This window comes from Candoia aspera, chromosome 2 (genome assembly GCF_035149785.1).
Source record: "Candoia aspera isolate rCanAsp1 chromosome 2, rCanAsp1.hap2, whole genome shotgun sequence".
Taxonomy (NCBI): Eukaryota; Metazoa; Chordata; class Lepidosauria; order Squamata; family Boidae; genus Candoia; species Candoia aspera.
In genome coordinates, this window is record NC_086154.1 from 126,403,843 (window position 1) to 126,422,861 (window position 19,019).

Sequence of the window (19,019 nt, forward strand, 5' to 3'; positions counted from 1 at the left end):
TGGTTGGCAGCTACAGAGAAACTTGGAGGACCTGTATCTGTCAGAATTCAGGCCTGATTTGGTTACCCCAGTTCAGTGTAGATTATCTGTGGCAGGACCAGGACAGGCGAGTACTTGGCAGCTTTTGATACCACACTCTTTCTGGACCAGCTCTGAGGGCTGGGAGTGGGAGCGGGATTTTACAGTGGCTCTTCTTCCTGAGGAAATGGTTTCAGACGGTGGTGGGATAGGGGGAAAAGCTGAATATGTGGGAGCTCTGTTGTAGAATACCATAGAGTAAGCCCTTTGCTGCTTAATGTCTGGGTGACACCACTTGGACGTTTCATTCCCAGTGAACTGGGGTGAGGTAATACCATATTCAGATGATACCCAGTTATGTACTTCTGCTTCTGGTCAAGCATGTGATGCAGTCAAAGTCCTGGCAAGATGGAATGGCTGTGGATTCAAAAGCCTTCTGGAAATATTCTATCTTTAACTCTAGATGGGGGACATGCTCCCCCATAAGGAGTTGGTTCATAATTGGAATATTTTCCTGGACCCAAGGCTCCTGTAGGTGGAGCAGTGGCCAAGACGGCCTTAGCACAATTATAATCTTGTACACTAATTGCAACTATTCTGGATCAGGAAGACTTGTACAGTCACTCATGCCCTTGTTACCTTGTGGCTTGACTGCAGTAATTTGCAGATTTGTTCTGTTAAAAAAATCCTGGCATGGAAGGGCTCCTTGTAACCTGAGCATCATTGCTCAGATGTTTACAAAACTTCAAGCAATTGGTAGCTGAATGCTGAAAGGGCACTATTCATATGTAGCTAAAACTAATCTAGGGAAGAGAAAAACATGAGCAGTTTGAGGCCTTTACCCCGGCCACAAATGGGGAAGTTCTTAAGGAATTACATTTTATGCCTTAAATTCAGCACAATACTAACAGCAGCTGAAATAAGCATGCTAGAACTAAGTATTTTCTTAATCCCCATTAGAAAGAATTGAAATAACTCTATTTCAGAAAGGTTGCACTTACTGCCCTGGATGAGTTCTTGGAGATCAGAGGCAATGAATATAGAAGTTCTTTTTTATCATAATTTTCCAGAGTGTTTCTACCTGATGTTAGCCTTGAGAAAAAAAATTTTGCTTGAGTATTTACTGGATTGAGGGGACGCGGTGGCGCTGCGGGTTAAACCGCTGAGCTGTCGATCGGAAGGTCGGCGGTTCGAAACCGCGCGGCGGGGTGAGCTCCCGTTGCTCGTCCCAGCTTCTGCACACCAAGCAGTTCGAAAACATGCAAATGTGAGTAGATTAATTGGTACCGCTTCGGCGGGAAGGTAACGGCGTTCCGTGAGTCATGCTGGCCACATGACCCGGAAGTGTCCTATGGACAACGCCGGCTCCAAGGCTTTGAAACGGAGATGAGCACCGCCCCCTAGAGTCGGACACGACTGGACTTTACGTCAAGGGAAACCTTTACCTTTACCTATTTACTGGATTGGCAAACAGAAAAAGAAAGAAAAAATGTCACCAATCTGAACACTGAGCATTTCTGGTCCTTTCATGGACAATCACAGCATCAGACAATGTCTGGGGTACTACTGGTATATGTTCTATCTTGATTACAATTACTTATGACTGCAAGTCTGTCTTAAAAAGGAAAAAATAATGAAGTAGGCTTAAAAAAAAAAAAAAAGCATTATACCCAGAATGCAGGCAGACAAAACCCGTCCACTTCAAGTCCTATTACAGGTCACAATTAGTCTAACTAGACAAATACTGCATATTTTTTTTCATAACTAAATTTGCCTGGTTCTGAATCCTTCTTGGGATGCATATGAAGAGATTTGACATGACACCTTGGCAGATTTTACATTATTGAACTTTATGTACAAAATCCAATTTCAAATAAACATTTAATGTAAAAACAAAAAGGTTCATTAAACAATTGTCTTTATCTACTGTACCATTCAAATGTTCATCCAGTTTACATGATTTCTTCAAAGCCTTGTTAAGGGTACATATAGAAAATCCATCTTTATTATAAATAGAAACAAAGGGATTCTCAGCTTTTATTATAAATGGACATGACATACGAAGTTTACTTGACAGAAGTAATTTCATTACTATTTTGGGGGGTCATCAACTTTTTGTGCAAAGAATGCTAGCCTCCTTTTAAGCATTGACAGCGCGACTGCTTAAGTGACATAAGCAATAATTCTACAACTATGTCTCTCCTAAAATATTTCTTTACATATGTGCACAGCTTTAGCAAATTAAAGCCCAAGAGAAATGCTTGCCGGCTATTCAAAGGTGTAATTAGAGTTTGCTACAACTCAGAGCAGACAAAAGTCATCTAATGAAAACTGTAGTCTCCCTCTTTCCTATTGACACAAATCTGTGACTAAGAACTTAATACTGGATGACAAATCACATCCACACCATTAGTTAAATAGTCTCACAGTTAAACACGTCTTTAGGGACCAAAGTCAGTATTTACAGTTTTTATAAAGTTCTGAAAATCCCCATTAGAAAGCTTCTCCCCCACCCATTCCAAAGCAAAAATCCAAAACAGGGAACTGCCTTCTTATGATGATGGAATGAAATAAAAACAAATGTAAATTGTATTTACATAATTGATCCTTTATAAATAAAGAATATGAAAAATGAACTATTTAAGAATTTTTTTAAAAAATGAGGTGATGTCACTCAACCACAGTGCTTGCTGGAATAAACCCTTGGTGCTGATACTGTACCAGTAGTGAAGCTACTTTCCATTGGAAAAAAGAAAATCTGTAAACATATGCTTTAATGTGTTAACAGCAGTGCAAGACTGCACAAGACTATTTAGTTAGCATCTGTATTGAATGCAATACATCACAGAATACTTGCAAAAGAAGTGCAACACATTTTCTGGACCAATTTTACAGTGTATTTCCCCCTTAAAAGTAGCATCTAAAAGTCCCAGGTTAACTGTGCTTTGATTCTGCAGTCTGTATATATGCAAAAATAGGCAAAATGCCCACCACAACCTGAAGGTGTTAAAGCAGCATATCATCATCAACCAACCCTAAACAGTTTGATTTCACACACCAGATGATATCAACCAATTCTTTTACGCTACTGGCACAATTAATATAGCATATCCCTGTGTTTGCAATAAGTAAAGCAATTCCTCCCACCCCATGGACATTACAGAAGTGCAATATCACACTTGAATGTTTAAAAATGTGTTTAAAAATTGCAGTCTCTGATTTGATAGAATAAAAACAAAGGATCAAATTAAACTTTAAATGATACATTATTTTCTAGAAAAAGTAAACAGAATTCTAAAGTACAAATTATAAACTGTTCCAATCTCTTCTCATTTTTAACTCCATGGTAGGAAAGTCAGCCATTACTGATGCAAAAATCTTTATATAAAAACTGGTTTACATATACTTAAGTTATGTAAATTCAGTACACCTCATAATTAAAATTCCCAAAAATTGTATTGCTCTTCATGCTCAAACTTTGAGTATTGTCATTACATCACTAGAACTGATATACGTGTTGCACTTGCATAATTAACTCAATAGGAACCATATCAACACTATCTGTGATAAAATCCTTTGTTTCCAGCAGTGCCTGTTAAAAATCCGTGTATCTTATTAAATTCCTTAGAGAGTTCATGCATCTTAGAATGTCACTTCATTTTTTGTCCACTGGTCTTTTCTCTTCAGATCTTCTGTTTTCTATTCTGTTTTGTCATACAAGATGTATTATCTATTTCTGAAGACCGTTCCCTAGAATTAGTGTCACTACAGCCATTAGTTGCCCCAGTTTGTTCTTCCAAAAACTCCTCAGTTGTTGTGGCTGCAGTAGACTCTCCTTTTTCTAATTTCTGTTGCATTTCTCGGAGCTTAGTAACAGCTTTGTCTATTGACATAATGCTTATAAGATTAAAGTCATGCATGCTGACCAGATGAAGCATAAAATTTCGACACAAGTTCTTCTTAATAATTTTGTGTCCATAATTTTCTACAAACAGCATACAGGCATGATTCATTTGATTGTCAGCAATAAATCTGTTAACATTAAAACACAAGACAAATTATTACTATTTATTTGGACTTACAGTCATCCCTGAAAAAACAGAATTTGGATTTCTTGAAATTCTCAAAAATGCAAGTTTTAAAAGAATCTTGTTTAGAAATTGCCCATATTGCCACAATTTCCAACGGGACTTTTTAAAATTCTCAGTACATTAAAATAAGGACAGCGAAATATTTAAGGTAAAAGGTCCTTGAATAATCTTTTTATCTATACTTCTGTGTTCTTATCCATGTTTAGATTAAAAATAGATTACATACCCATGCTTCATAACATGTAGATTCCATAATTTCATGACTTCTTTTTCTCCTTCATTAACATCAGAAAACTCCTCAATTTGCTGCAGTGAGACAACCATTGAAAGTTCATTAAAGCAAAGAAAAAGTGATTGTGGGGACTGCACTTTGATTTCAAAGGCAAAAAGGTGCTTCAAAGGGCAAGCGGGCTACAATTTCTTAAACCAAATGCATCTTTTCTTGGGATCACGGCAGGCAGCCACCAAACCACAGGAAAAGACAGCTGCTCTGAAAGCGTAGCGGAGAGGTGCTATACAAACATCCCACATGCGCTGTACCTGTCGGCCTCCAATTCTGAAATATTTCAGCTCTATTGGAAATAACTCATCTCACCAATGCCATAATTGCTCTGCATGGTCAGTACAAAACTGAAGTGCCAGGTGTGTGCATTTTGGATATGTCCCCATTGAAACAAAAGGAAGTAAGATGCTTAAAAGGAGAGTTCTCTCCCCATTTGAGAGGTCTTCCCCTCCTTGGGGCCCAGAGAAGTAATAGATTGCCTGGCAAAGTCTGTTTATTCATACTGGTCGATGTGCACAACATCAGAAGCCTTGTTCAGGTACTCACTTGAACGTCTGAGGACTTTACAGCGGATAAAGCACATTGCCCCCCCACATGCCCTAAAGGTTAGAGGTTCTCTTCCCTACGTTACATGATGAAATTCATATCGAAGAAACATTCCAGAACCCGACAAACGATAATTTTCTGTTCTGTACATCGTCAGGCTCCTTGCTATTTATCACATCAGCAATTGTACCAACCCATCTGCTAATAACACTAATGGATTAAGAAAGGGTGTTGCAGTCTGCCCCAAAGTTACCGTTATAGTTTTCTCCCTTAGCCACTCCGGATCTTTTTCATCTTCACTATCAACTTCCATTTCCTGTGGGCGCAGAGGTAGGCAAGTGTCGCTGTGAAAGTATAATCGGTTATGGCCACTGCTATATGTTCTTTGTTGTTCTACTTCTCCATCTTCAGATTCAAGAAATTCTGACATGCTGGCTTTTGTACGCTTTGGTCTGAAAAATGAAGTGATAATCTTTAATGTAACCAGGCACTTACACGTCTGAGCAGCACTGCAGCCCTACAAAGACCACTTTAGGACTGAATATCCTCCAAACCTACAGTTGTTTCCTAGCAGCAATACATCCAGATTATCAACTAGTATTATAAAAGTTCACTTAAAAAGCTAACACATCAAACAGTAAGATCTCTCGATATCATGGTTACTTTCTGTAAATGGGATGAGAGCATCACAGATTGTATATTTTTATTCATATACATTTGCAGACTAACCATGTTTTCTACTGACCTGCATACAAGGATGTGTGTTATTGGAGTTCGCTTGACTGGTCCATTACGACTGAAGGCAAACCCAGGCTGACGATGAATATCCTGAGGATTTCCTGCATAGGAGCCATCATAACACTCATTGATAGAAACATCTATCCTAGCACCTTTTGGATGATACTGCAATAAATAAAAGAATGAATTTTCCAATCTTGCTGCATAAAGATTCCAAACCAACTTTTAGCCACTATTCGTTTATTCTGAGTTAACAGGTACATTAAGAATGACGACAAGACTTTATGTGGCTGCTCACTGTTGTAGCTACTACTGCTGAGTCCCTCAATGTATTATTAAATCTCTTCAGTTTACCTTCTGGGCTCATCGTAGAAATGTACAATGTATCTTTCTATAATAGAAGAGTCTTCCACTGAGACAAAACCAGTGTAATACAAAATGTTATACCCAAAGAGGTTTTACTAGAATGAATACTTACCACATAATTGAAAATAAACCGGCTGTGACAAAGCTTGAGATGTTTAAGTAAGCTGTAAAGCTTGCGACAGTTCAACGTGCACCATGGGCAATGCAAGTCATCTCTAGCTTCAGTCTGTTGCCTTGTGTTGTTGTTATAAAGGAACTGATAAAAGGAGATTATGTTAATATAATGTGTATTCGTTTAGAAGAAAACCTGTATTGCAATTCATATACTTTTCTTTCTAGTATGTGTTTTATGAATCAGTGCATATTTCTCCTGATCAAGCACCTTAAATAAATAGCAAGGGAGACCCACATTAGGTAGCACAAGTTTTTCAAGATGACACCAGCAGAAGCTCACTTAACACGGAGGTATGTTTTTACCTATTCAAAACCAAGAAGTGGTGATAGCTATCTCCTTCTTTCATAAAGAACAGGGGGAAATGATTGCAAAAATAAGGCTTAACTATGAGCTGTTACAAATAGAAACATTAGACTGTCAATACCTGATAAAATATCCTCAGTTTCTGGCGAGGCTCATTTGAAACATCTCTCTCTCTTCTTGTTTGTAGATCTGATGGCAAAGATTCTTTCACAGCTGAAACAGAATCTGAATGTCACTGACTACATAAACAGTCTAATACAATGTACAAGACTGAAATCTTTTGAAGGCCACTTTTTGCTACACATGCCAATTACAGCAATGAGTAATTGAATGATTATGTTAAGAAAAAGCTTATTTCAGAAATAGGTGCTTTAATTGAGGCAACAAATACCAGCACCTGGCTGGTTTTCTTTAGGCGCCTAATCTAAGCAGGGCTCATCCTGGTCGGTATTTTGATGGGAGACTCCCATGATTCTGGCTAGACTGTGAAGTAAAAAAGCATCAATAGTCCAAATCGGGGAGACAAAGATGGAAAGACTCTGAAACACCTGCAATGGAGGAATGGTTTGGTGAAGATGATGGAATTTGCAGAGATGGCAAAATTGACTTGTTTGATTAAGACAACAACTACATTTGTTAGTGACTGGAAACCCTTTAGGGACTTTTTGCTGAAAACGGAAAAAAATGAACTTGTGATTTATGGGTTTGATGACTAGAAAGGATAGAATATGGAAAGGATGTCATACTCCATGATCAAATGATTGATGGATCGTCTGCTCACGTTCATCTGCCATGATGATTCAACGCGTGTCAAGAACCAGTGGGGAGGGGGAGCGGTGACTTTTTTATGGTCTCGGTCCCCACCCCAGAACCCCATGGATGAGTGGGGTCCACAGATTCCAGCAGCAAAGGGGACCCAGCCAGCGTGGCAGGCCACATTGTGGGAGGCCCCAGGAGTGAGGAATAGCAAGGTTGGAGTGGAGTGCTGCTCATCCTCTCCCAACCTACCCAGAGGCAGTGAAGTGCTACCAGGGCCCTTCCAGTGTGAGTGTGGGACTTCCTCCTGAGTGTGAGACGCAGGGGGAGTCCAGAATGATATGGTTGTATGGGAGAGTACCCACCCAAGAGGCAGGAGGTGGGTAGGAGTGGCTGGTGCCCCCTGCTGACCCGTGAGGCAGGGGGGGGGGGCACAGGGAGTGTGGGGGTGATGGTTAGGCCCCAACAGCAAGAGCTGGTGTGCTGGGGGGCCTGCCATCCCCTGTGTCTGATTGTGTGGCAGGATGTGTGCGTGGGGGAGGGGACCCTTATTTCGATCCAGGGACTCTGGAGGTCTAGGGTTGGAGGCACCTGGGCCTGGAAACTCTGGTGGCTGTAGGGCGGGTTATACTATTGAGGTGGTGATGGGCCAGGGATGCTATGACGGGAACCGGAGGGCAAGCCAATTTAGGGGAAGACACCCCCTGGTGTTTGTTACTGGTGGTGTGTTCCGGCCCTCCGAGTTCATACCCAGGCCCAAGTTGGACTCCCAAGTGTGAGGCACAGTCTGAGGAGATACTGAGGGAACGTACTTACCCAGTTATCTGGGAACAGTTTGATCCTGTTGGACCCGAGGAAGTGGACAGGATCCTCCGGACTGTCAATGCCACCACTTGTCATCTAGACCCATGCCCCTCCTGGCTGGTGAAGGCAGCCCGGGAGGTGACATGTGGTTGGGCCCAGGCAATGGTTAATACATCCTTGGGAGACGAAGTGTTCCCGGCTGCCTTTAAGGAGGCGCTGGTGCACCCCCTCAAGAAACCATCCCTGGACCCTGCTGTGTTAGACAATTTTCATCCGGTCTCCCACCTCCCCTTTTTGGGGAAGGTGGTTGAGAAAGTGGTGGTGTTGCAGCTCCAGAGGATGCTGGAAGAAACAGATTATCTAGATCGTTTTCAGTCAGGTTTCAGGCCCAGATGTGGGACAGAAACAGCATTGGTCGCACTTATGGATGGTCTCTGGCATGAGCACAATGGGGGCAGTGCATCCATCCTTGCTCTTCTTGACCTCCCAGCAACTTTTGATACCATCGACCATGGTATCCTTTTGGGCCGGCTCAGGGAGCTGGGGGTGGGCGGCCTGGTTCACCCCCTTCCTCCAGGGCTGGTCCCAATCGGTGTAGATAGGGAATGAGAGGTCCGACCCCCAGCCCATCCTTTGTGGGGTGCCACAGGGTTCAGTTCTCTCTCCTCTATTTAACATCTACATGAAACCGCTGGGTGAGATCATCTGTCACCACGGGATGAGGTATCATCAGTGTGCTGATGATACCCAATTATACATCTCCGTCCTGGGTGAGGTAAGTGATGCTGTGACTGCCCTGTCTTGGTGCCTTGGGGCTGTGAGGGTCTGGATGGGGAGCAAGAGGCTTCAACTGAACCCTGGTAGGACGGAGTGGCTGTGGGTTAATGGCTCTTCCGTATCTGGGAAATTGTCATCTTTAGTTCTGGATGGGGTTGCACTGCCCCAGATAGACCCGGTGTGTAACTTGGGGATCTTTCTGGATTCACGACTCCTGCTCCAAGAGCAGGTGGCAGTTGTGGCCAGGAGGGCCTTTCACAGCTCCGTGTTGTGCACCAGTTATGCCCTTTCCTGGATCAGGGGGCCCTTCAAACAGTCACTCATGCCCTTGTTATCTCCCACATAGACTATTGCAATGCGCTCTACATGAGGCTACCCTTGAAGAGTATCCAGAAGCTACAGCTGGTCCAGAATGCGGCCACGCGGGCAATTCTAGATGCCCCAACATCGGCACATGTAACACCCTTGCTGCGCAAACTGCATTGGGTACCAGTTTGCTTCCAGGCCCAATTCAAGGTGCTGGTTATCACCTTTAAAGCCCTACATGGCATGGGTCCAGGTTACCTGAGGGACCGTCTCATCCCCATCACCTCAGCTCGTCCTACCCGATCATGCAGAGAGGGCATGTTATGGACCCCGTCAGTTAAAGAACTCGGTTTGGTGGGGCCCAGGAAGTGGGCCTTCTCTGCAGTGGCACCCGCCCTTTGGAACATTCTGCCACCAGAGGTCAGGCTAGCCCGATCCCTTTTGACCTTCCGGAAGTCCCTGAAGACCTGGCTCTGCTGCCTCGCTTGGGGCAGGAGGTAGTCATTTTTGGGGATGGCTGGCACCTTACAGTGCTCCCCCTGTATTTACAATCTTTTGTAGCCATCTGGATTTTTATCTCCTATTTTCATTTTTACATTGTATTGTATTATATTTTATTATGACTGTTTTTAATTTTTAACTGATTTATTATAAACCCCTCAGAGGCCCTCTTTGGGGGCAGGTGAGGGTAGTGTAAACTTGAGAAATAAATAAACACTAAAGAGTGTGAAAGTATGCTGTTTGGGCTGATAGGGAGAGTCAAGGTCGAACCACCAGAGACATCTGTGCTTGGCATGCATGGCCATTGGAATTAGGTGGGAAGAGAAGAAGGGGGGAGTGGGGTGGTTGCTAACTTTTAATTAGGTAGTTTGGGTGGGAATTTTCAATCGCAGCTTTTCTCTTGATCTGTACACATTCTCAATAAAGCTGAATTCTGCTTATTCTAATTGTGTGTGAGTCAGGTCATTATTGGGATTCAAAGTGTCAATTTCTTACAAAGGGAGCCGTGATGTAGCCTTAGAGAGAGAGGATAAAATATAAATGTACTGTATTTATAACTGCTGTAAAGAAAATTGGAAGCCACTTCTTTTCTTTCATTTCTTTTCCACTTATCACTTTTCTGTTACTTTTTTTCCCTATAATTTTCTATAATAAAAATTAAAAAAAAAAATCCAAATTGGAAAGGCTCAGCGAAGAAGGCAATGGCAAGCCAATTCTGACTGTTGTCAAGAAAAAAGTATGGACGTGTCCATGAAATTGCCAAGAGTTGTCCTTGACCTTGCGGAGACTTTACTTCCCTTTACAGGTCTAAGAATACTATTTTAGTACAAGCCTCAAACTACTATTGTGGGATATACTGCAAGGCTACTTCTGGGACTAATATTTATGTTAATTTTTAATGCCTATATTTGTTTTATCATTTCCTCTGTGAAGATTATTATCACATGTTAATCTCCTATAGGACTTTAGCCTTTCTAAAGCTATGTGGCAAATTTCTTGAACAAGTACACGCATTGTCACCATACTGCTACGCACACACCTTGTGCCATGTCTTGGTATATGAATAAAAACGTATGAAAGATGGAGTGTGAGACCCACTCAAAACAAGTAGAAGCATCTCATGCACAAAAATACTAGAACAAAGGTTTGCTTTCTGAGGTAAGGGCAAATAAAACTTTAGATATCATCCATGGTTTCTGCATAGATTGTCAGTAATATTTCAAACTGCTATTATCTTTTACAATAGTGATAATTATGTCCAAATATTGTGCAGGTATACTGTAAGACTTACAGCATAAATTTCTAAAACAAACTTAAGTTCTTTCGTAATTTTATATCAAAGACTGCAATACATTCTACATACACTGTGTGCACAATTATTAGGCAAGTTGTATTTTTGAGGATGAATTTCATTATTGAACAACTACAGTGCTCTCGGTCAATCCAAAATGTTAATAAACCTCAAATCTGAATATTTAAGGAAGTAAAAGTGAGGTTCTGGCTTTCTTAGGAGCGTATCTATGTGTGCAGAATTATTGGGCAACTATTAGTGTGCAGAATTATTATGCATCTAAATGAAAAACGAAAATTCCCCATCTCACTCGCTTATTTTCATCTGTTAGTGAGAATAAACAAACAACTCAAAATTTACAAATAAACATTTCTGACATTTCAAACAAAAAATCATTGACCAATATAGCCACCCTTCTTTGCAATAACAGTCATAAGCCTTCCATTCATGGAGTCTGTCAGTTTCTTGATCTGTTGACCATCAACTTTTTGTGCAGCAGCAACCACAGCCTCCCAGACACTGTTCAGAGAGGCGTACTGTTTTCCTTCACCGTAAATCTCCCATTTGAGAAGGGCCCACAAGTTTTCAACAGGGTTTAGGTCAGGTGAGGAAGGGGGGCATGTCATTCTTTCATCTTCGAGGCCTGTACTGGCTAGCCACGCAGTGGAGTACTTCGATGCATGCGATGGAGCATTGTCCTGCATAAACATCATGGTCTTCTTGAAAGATGCAGACTTTTTCTGTACCACTGCTTGAAGAAAGTGTCTTCTAAAAACTGGCAGTAGGTTTGGGAGTTGATTTTGAGTCCATCTTCAACCTGAAAAGGTCCAACTAGCTCATCTTTAATAATACCAGCCCATACGAGTACCCCACCTCCACCTTGCAGGCGTCTGAGTCAAAGTGGAGCTCTGTGCCCGTTACTGATCCAGCCATGGGCCCATCCATCTGGTCCGTCAAGAGTCACTCTCATCTCATTAGTCCATAAAACCTTTGAAAAATTTGTCTTCAGGTATTTCTTGGCCCAGTCTTGCCGTTTCAACGTATGTGTCTTGTTCAGTGGTGGTCGAGTTTCAGCCTTCCTTACCTTGGCCATTTCTCTGAGCACTGAACACCTTGTACTTCTGGGCACTCCAGATAGGTTGCAGTTCTGGAATATGACAGCACTGGAGGATAATGACTTCCTGGTAGCTTCACGTTTGATTCTTCTCAAATCTTTGGCAGTTAATTTGCATCTTTTTTTCTCAACACGTTTCTTGTGACCCTGTTGACTATTTGCAACAAAACATTTGATGGTTCTGTGGTCACGTCCCAATATGTTAGCAATTTCAAGAGTGCTGCATCCCTCTGAAAGACTTTTTACAGTTTTTGACTTTTCAGAGTCAGTTAAATCTTTTTGGCCCATTTTGCCTGAGGAAAAGAAGCTGCCTAATAATTATGCACACCTTGATATAGGGTGTTGATCTCCTTAGGCCACACCCTCCCTCATTACACAAATACACATCACCTGATATGCTTATATCCAGTAAGCATTCAGGTTTATACAGCTTGGAGGTGGAAAATATGCATAAAAATGATATGGTCAAAATACGCATAAAATATGCATAAAAATGATATGGTCAAAATACTCACTTGCCTAATAATTGTGCACACAGTGTAAAAGTCTCTTTAAATAAAAGGTAATACTGACCCTGGTGACTGCGTGACCATATCAATTTAGTTTTCCAGGCAACAATATGGAAGTGATTTGGTATTACTTTCCTCTAGGAGGTGTTATGTGTATGTGTTGGATTTTCCAGCCCAATCTACAGCCCTGATACTAAATGGTGGTCTCATTCAAGTATTAATTTAGGGGTGGTCTCCCATTCAAATACTAACCAGTTTTGACCCTGTTTAGTTCTCAAACTCAAGGAGGTCAGTCAGGTCCTGCCACCTGCTGGGCTAAAAATTTCCCTCCTAATCCTTAATATAAATATTTTTCCTTGCCTCACTACAGTATTTGAATTAATCTCCAATTCTATCCAGTTTTCTCGTGTTAATTCATTACGGGCTTCAAGTATAATTTTTGTTCTTACCATATTACAATTTAAATACATGAGGAACTATTGTTTTACATGTATGCCAGATGTACCTACCTACCCACCTAAATAAATAAATGACTATGAAACATGGACACACAATTTTGGTTATCACTACAAAACTATTCAAATAATTTGAATCAAACTTTTTAGTTTTTCAGCATTGTTTGAAAATACTGAAATGTTTATAACAGGGGGAGAAACTGGCAAGAAAATATACAAAAGGAAAAGGTGTAAAGACCTGAACTATTTATAACTTGTACTTTTCAAAATATTATTCTACCCCAAATAACCTTCAAGTATATAAAATTGTATCTCACAAAATTAAGAATATGATATACAGGAAAATAACAGACACTTCTATTCCAAAACTCAGTAGCATTTCTGAAAATCGTATTTTATTGCCAAGACAGAACAGCTCAAAATGCATAATTTAAGATTCTTTATGGGTAGGTATGGCTACTTTACCAGAAAGCCCAGATTTTTTTGCGGGATGAGGGTGTCACATATCAACTATCTTGACTAAAAAGTCTGAGAAAATATGTAACCAGCCTTCACTGAAATGTAAGCAAACATAAAAAATGCTGCAGGTAAGTACAGTTCTCATTAACCCTGCTGCATTTTGTGAGCAATATAAAAATTGTATTTGTGCCTTCAGGGCAGTCTTTACTTCTGGTGACTACACAGACATGTCCTTTTAGTTATCTTGGCAACATTTTTTGGAAGTGGTTTACCACTGTTTTCTTAAGACTAAGAGTGTGTGTGACTGGCTCAAAGTCACACAGCTGGCTTCATGCCTAAGGCAGGACTAGAGTTTCTCTGCTGCTAGTCCAGCACCTTTACCACTAGTCTGATAAAAGCTAAACTGATATAAATATGGGACTGTATCCTAAATCTATTTTGGTTTTGGTTTGTTGTTTTAATTATATTGTGTTTTGATTCTTGTTCTCCACCCAGAGTTCCTTCTGGTAGATGGCCAGTTGTACAAGTATGTTTTATACATGAATGAATGAATGTTATCATTTAGCAGCTGAATGCTAAATGTTTAGGATTTGTATCAGTGCTTTTCTTTAATGCTTTGTACAGGCCTACAATACTCAGAATTGCAGACACAGTATAGTGAAAATAGAATTCACAAATTTAACTGCACATGGAAATAAAACGTATCAAAATTATAATGAAGTGTGCAAAGCTGTTCCATATGGAACACAAACTCTTGCTTATATCTTAAACCTGTTCCATATTACATTTAAGAAAGCCATCGTTTACAATTGCTATTAAAAACACACCTAAATTACAGTTGTAATCGAAATTATTCAACCCCATTGCAGATCAGGTTGATTGTCAAAATGTACAGACTTTCAGCTGTTTGCAGTGAACAAATCAAACAAAAGCAATTGAAATAGCTCAACACAACAAATGCTTCAAGTGGTGTCTCCAAATTCAACTGAAAATGCAACTCATAATGACTTCTCCAGTCTGAGAATTATTCAACCCCTTCATGGCAGGCATCTTCAGTACTTAGTAGAGCACCCTTTTGCTGTTATGACCTGCTGCAAACGAGATGCATAGCCAGACACCAGCTTCTGGCAGTGTTCCTGAGGAATCCTAGCCCATTCCTCATGAGCAGTGGCCTCCAGTTCAGTAATATTCTTGGGTTTGCGTGCTGCAACCGCCTTCTTCAAATCCCACCAGAGATTTTCTATGGGGTTCAAGTCAGGTGATTGTGATGGCCACTGTAGAATCTTCCAGGACTTCTTCTGCATCCAAGCCTTAGTGGAATTTGAGGTATGCTTGGGATCATTGTCCTGTTGGAAGGTCCAATGACGCCCAAGCTTCAGCTTCCTTACAGACGGCATGACATTTTCTCCTAGGATTTCCTGATACTTCAAAGAATCCATCTTGCCGTCCACACGCTGCAGGTTTCCAGTGCCAGAGGATGCAAAGCAGCCCCAGAGCATCACCGAACCACCACCATGCTTAACTGTAGGCAGTGTTCTTTGCAGCGTATGCTTCATTCTTCTTCCTCCAGACATATCGCTGATCCATCGGGCCAAAAAGTTCCAGTTTTGTTTCATCGCTCCACAGAACAGAATCCCAAAACTTCTGTGGCTTATTTAAATGATTTTGAGCATATTGGAGCCGACTTTTCTTGTGCTTTTGGGTCAGTAGTGGTGTACGACTTGGAGTTCTGGCATAAAAACCTTCTGTGTTTAGTACGTGCCTTACTGTGCTCACTGAAACCTCAGTGCCTGTTACCACCGTCTTGCTGCAGGTCTTTTGCAGTCACTCGAGGGTTTCTCTCCACCTGCCTGCTCAGAAATCTGGTTGCAGCCACTGACAGCTTCCTTTTTCTGCCCTGTCCAAGCAGTGTCATCACTGTTCCTTTACCTCTGAACTTGCGAACTATGCTTCCAACGGTGTCTCTAGGAACTTTCAGTGCCTTTGCTATCTTTTTGTATCCTGTCCTTGTTTGTGAAGGGCGATGATCTCCTCTCTTACCTTTCTGGACCATTCTTTTGACTTAGCCATACTTTATGTCTAACTTGCAGTCAAACATGACACTTAACAAACCCCTAGCCACTTCAGGTATTTCATGTGTTCCAGCTCAAACACACCTGGTGCAACTAATGAAGCCCCTGATTAGTTGCATCAGGTGTGCTTGAGACAACACCTGTTTTGCATACTGAATGTGTGCTGTTGTGACGGATTCTATTCAGGGGTTGAATAGTTTTGAGACTGGAGAAGTCCTTATAAGTAGCATTTTCAGTTGAATTTGGGGACACCACTTGAAGCACTTGTTGTGTTGAGCTATTTCAATTGCTTTTGTTTGCTTTGTTCATTGCAAACAGCTGAAAGTCTGTATGTTTTGACAATCAACCTGATTTGCAATGGGGGTTGAATAATTTTGATTACAACTGTATGTCTTTAAATATTTAAAGTTTAAGAAAAAATATATAATTATTTCTAAATTTATGCAAATATTTACAATAGCAAATATCTTTTAACAGGGAACTATAATTATTAACACAGGTTTTTTAAAATAAAGATATTTCACGTTACTGCAGAAAATAAAAAATACTGAAGCTCCTAACTAAATATTTCCAAAGAGTAAAAACTGGGGGGGGGGGGGAATCCCCTTGTTATGCCCCCCCTTTTTAATTCCGCTCAACCTTAACTGATTCTCAGAGACTGCCTGGACAAGTCCCTGCAGTTTTCTTGGCAAGGTTTTTTGGAAGTGGTTTGCCATTGCTTGCTTGAGAGAGACTGGCCCAGGTCACCCAGCTGGCATTGTGCCTAAGGCAGGACTAGAACTCATGGTCTCCCGGTCTCTAGCTTGGTGCCTTAACCACTACACCAAACTGGCTCTGTCTCTTATACCTGAGAGAACACCAGTTTAAGTAATGGGACATCTCAAGTAACACTGACAGATTAGCACTGAAATTACAGGTTCTCTCGAGAACAACGTATAAAGAGACAAGCAGGTGTATATTATACAAGCTCCAACAAGTGACATTTCTTTGCTTGAGCTCCAGGCAAATAATCCAGTCAATTAATTTAATACAACCTCAGTATGGCAGATATAATCCTATCAAGTTACAAGAAAATTTCATGTAACTATTATGCTCTGATTTTATATTCATTTGAAATAAAAGATGAAGACAATTTTAAAAATTATTCTGGGGGGAAAAAATCTATGGTAAGCAAGCAGCAAAACTTAAGTAGTATATCTCAGTTTCAGTTTCAAATATTCACTTACCTATAGTCTGTGTAGGTTTAACCGAACTAGGCTTATTTTCTTGAGGGAGACTCTCTGAATTCCGTGTTGCAAGGGGCTTAGCTATAGGAGTGGTAGGTTTATCATTTGTTTCCCCTGTCCATCGAAGTGTAAACTGAAGCGTTGGTCCCTGAGAAAATGTTTCAAATGGTGGGAGCCTCTGAAATAAAAGCAAATACACTGTTTTGAGAATTTTCCAAAGGAGAGTTTCATAAGATGAAATGGAACGGGTCCTCCGTAAAAGAACATCACGAGAAAAGATCATTCTCAGACTAATGTCAAGAGCCAAATACCCTTCATTATAATAGTGGGACAGGGGAATGGCTTGTATACTGCAAAGGTTTATAGTGGGAGTGTAGCATACTTTTCTTCTCCTTATGTTCTCACGTATCAATTTGTAAATTTTATTTCCCCTTTAACTGTTCACCATCAGCCAGCAAGAGATCTCAAATATGCTCCCAACATATTGGCCATATCAGTCATCTGGACAACAAGCCTGATGTAGGGTGATCTGCCAAAGAGGAAATACTTGTTCAAGGTACTGCATTTGGAGTACTGTTGTATTACAGAACTAAAGATAAATGATCCCTTGCCTTCTAACTAGTCAGTTGCCCTATTAATGAAATTTCAAGTCCCCAACATCAGAGGCTAAAGACATTTATCAAGTTTATGCAACTTTTGAGAAGAGTAGGTAAGTAGCTCTTACCTTCCCATCAAGTATTGTTTCCCACGTTGCTCTTTTCTTGCTGACAGGACATTCTTCCATCTCTTGCATGGCTACTTCATATTCTCCATCCAGAAGCTGCAATCGTCTGTTACAAAAAAATGATACACATTCGTTCTCCCCTATTTAATTATGGTCACACAGCTTAGTTCAACTTTTATGAATTTTATGGGGTTTATTATCTCTATTGTTGTCAAATATATACTAATTTCTTAATATGGAAAGACAACAAACAATTAGAACAAAAAAGAATATGAAAGTAAAATGTCAAAATACTCATGATATTTAGGGTAAGCTTTGAGGCTGATGTGAACAAAATCATTAAACTATTTCCAAAACTAAAACCTGTCTAAGGAATTCATATATTAATTATAACTCAACCGTGTTTCTGTGCTATATGAAAGAAATATGGTATACTGAAATGTTAGTTGGCCTATTGTTTCTTTTCATCTCCAGGTGTTCAGTCTTTTTCAGACTGACAGAATTCCTGTATCAGAAATACCATTTTTTTAAAGGTTTAGTGATAGAAATGCTAATTGTATACTATATACCCTTAGCCTGAAAGCAGGTGATTTATAAAAAAACAATCTATTTTAAAAGGAAAAAAAAGCTGATCCTTTAGTATACTGATCTTTGAAGTGTTAACTATTCAGGACTGAGTTAGGCCTTGCTTAATAAAAAGAGATGCTGGATCCCAATACTGTAAAGGATTCTTGGTCTATCTTGGACTTGCAAACATGTAATATTGTTGCTTCTACTGTCTCTTCCATCCAGCCTTGTCTGCTCTTTAAATTTGTTCCCAGAGACACCCCCACTATGGCCTTTTCTTTTTTATGCTTCCTCCCAGCCTCATAACCCTAGATTTACTTCTCATGTTTGGTCCATTTGGATTGATCCTATTGTTTAAAAAGAGAGAAGTAAATATTGCATTTCAAAATAAACTCTAAATATGCTTTGCAGTCCTAAAATAACATATCTTTCACAGATATAACTACTTTTCAGTCTCACTATTTAGTTGCCATAGCTACCATTGTTAATTGTGGTTAACAGAACTCTGGCAAAAAGATAACCCCTGAAGTACAATAAAGGCCCCCATTTTAAAGGTATCCCTGAAAATGTGTATTTAATAATAATTATAAATACATTTTCACATCATTTTATTTATACATACATAGATTTTAGGGTTCAAGTGTCCATTCTTGTTATGAACTTCGAATATAGAACAAAATCAGTGAAGTTTTATTGTGTTGAAGCAGTCAGGAACAAGTTTGTAACTTGTTTTAAAATAAAAACCAGTGTGCTTTTTTCATCTGAAGAATTTGTACATTAAAATACTATAATTTTAAATTTAGCATGCAAATCAGAACTGTGTTAGCTTTATTTTCTGGCAATGTTTAATCAGGGGCTAAATGATTCATTGCTTCCTATGTCAGTACAGAGGTGGGAAAAAGCGTTCAGTCTCAAAAAAGGACAGAAGATATACAAAA

At 40.1% G+C, this 19,019-nt stretch overlaps 1 protein-coding gene across 2 annotated transcripts in view; it reads right to left on the bottom strand.

Moving 5' to 3' along the window:
• Positions 1-1,847: 1,847 nt before the first annotated feature.
• Positions 1,848-19,019, bottom strand: part of SUZ12 (SUZ12 polycomb repressive complex 2 subunit) — a 37,335-nt gene continuing 20,163 nt past the window's right edge. For both annotated transcript variants that reach the window (XM_063293581.1, XM_063293579.1), the window contains 8 exons: positions 17,515-17,620; positions 16,791-16,968; positions 6,642-6,733; positions 6,155-6,298; positions 5,684-5,841; positions 5,192-5,390; positions 4,336-4,415; positions 1,848-4,050 (listed from right to left, as the gene is read on the bottom strand). In XM_063293581.1, the coding sequence (XP_063149651.1) occupies positions 3,702-4,050; positions 4,336-4,415; positions 5,192-5,390; positions 5,684-5,841; positions 6,155-6,298; positions 6,642-6,733; positions 16,791-16,968; positions 17,515-17,620 (1,306 nt within the window). In that variant the 3' untranslated portion in view covers positions 1,848-3,701. The remainder of the gene's footprint in view (positions 4,051-4,335; positions 4,416-5,191; positions 5,391-5,683; positions 5,842-6,154; positions 6,299-6,641; positions 6,734-16,790; positions 16,969-17,514; positions 17,621-19,019) is intronic.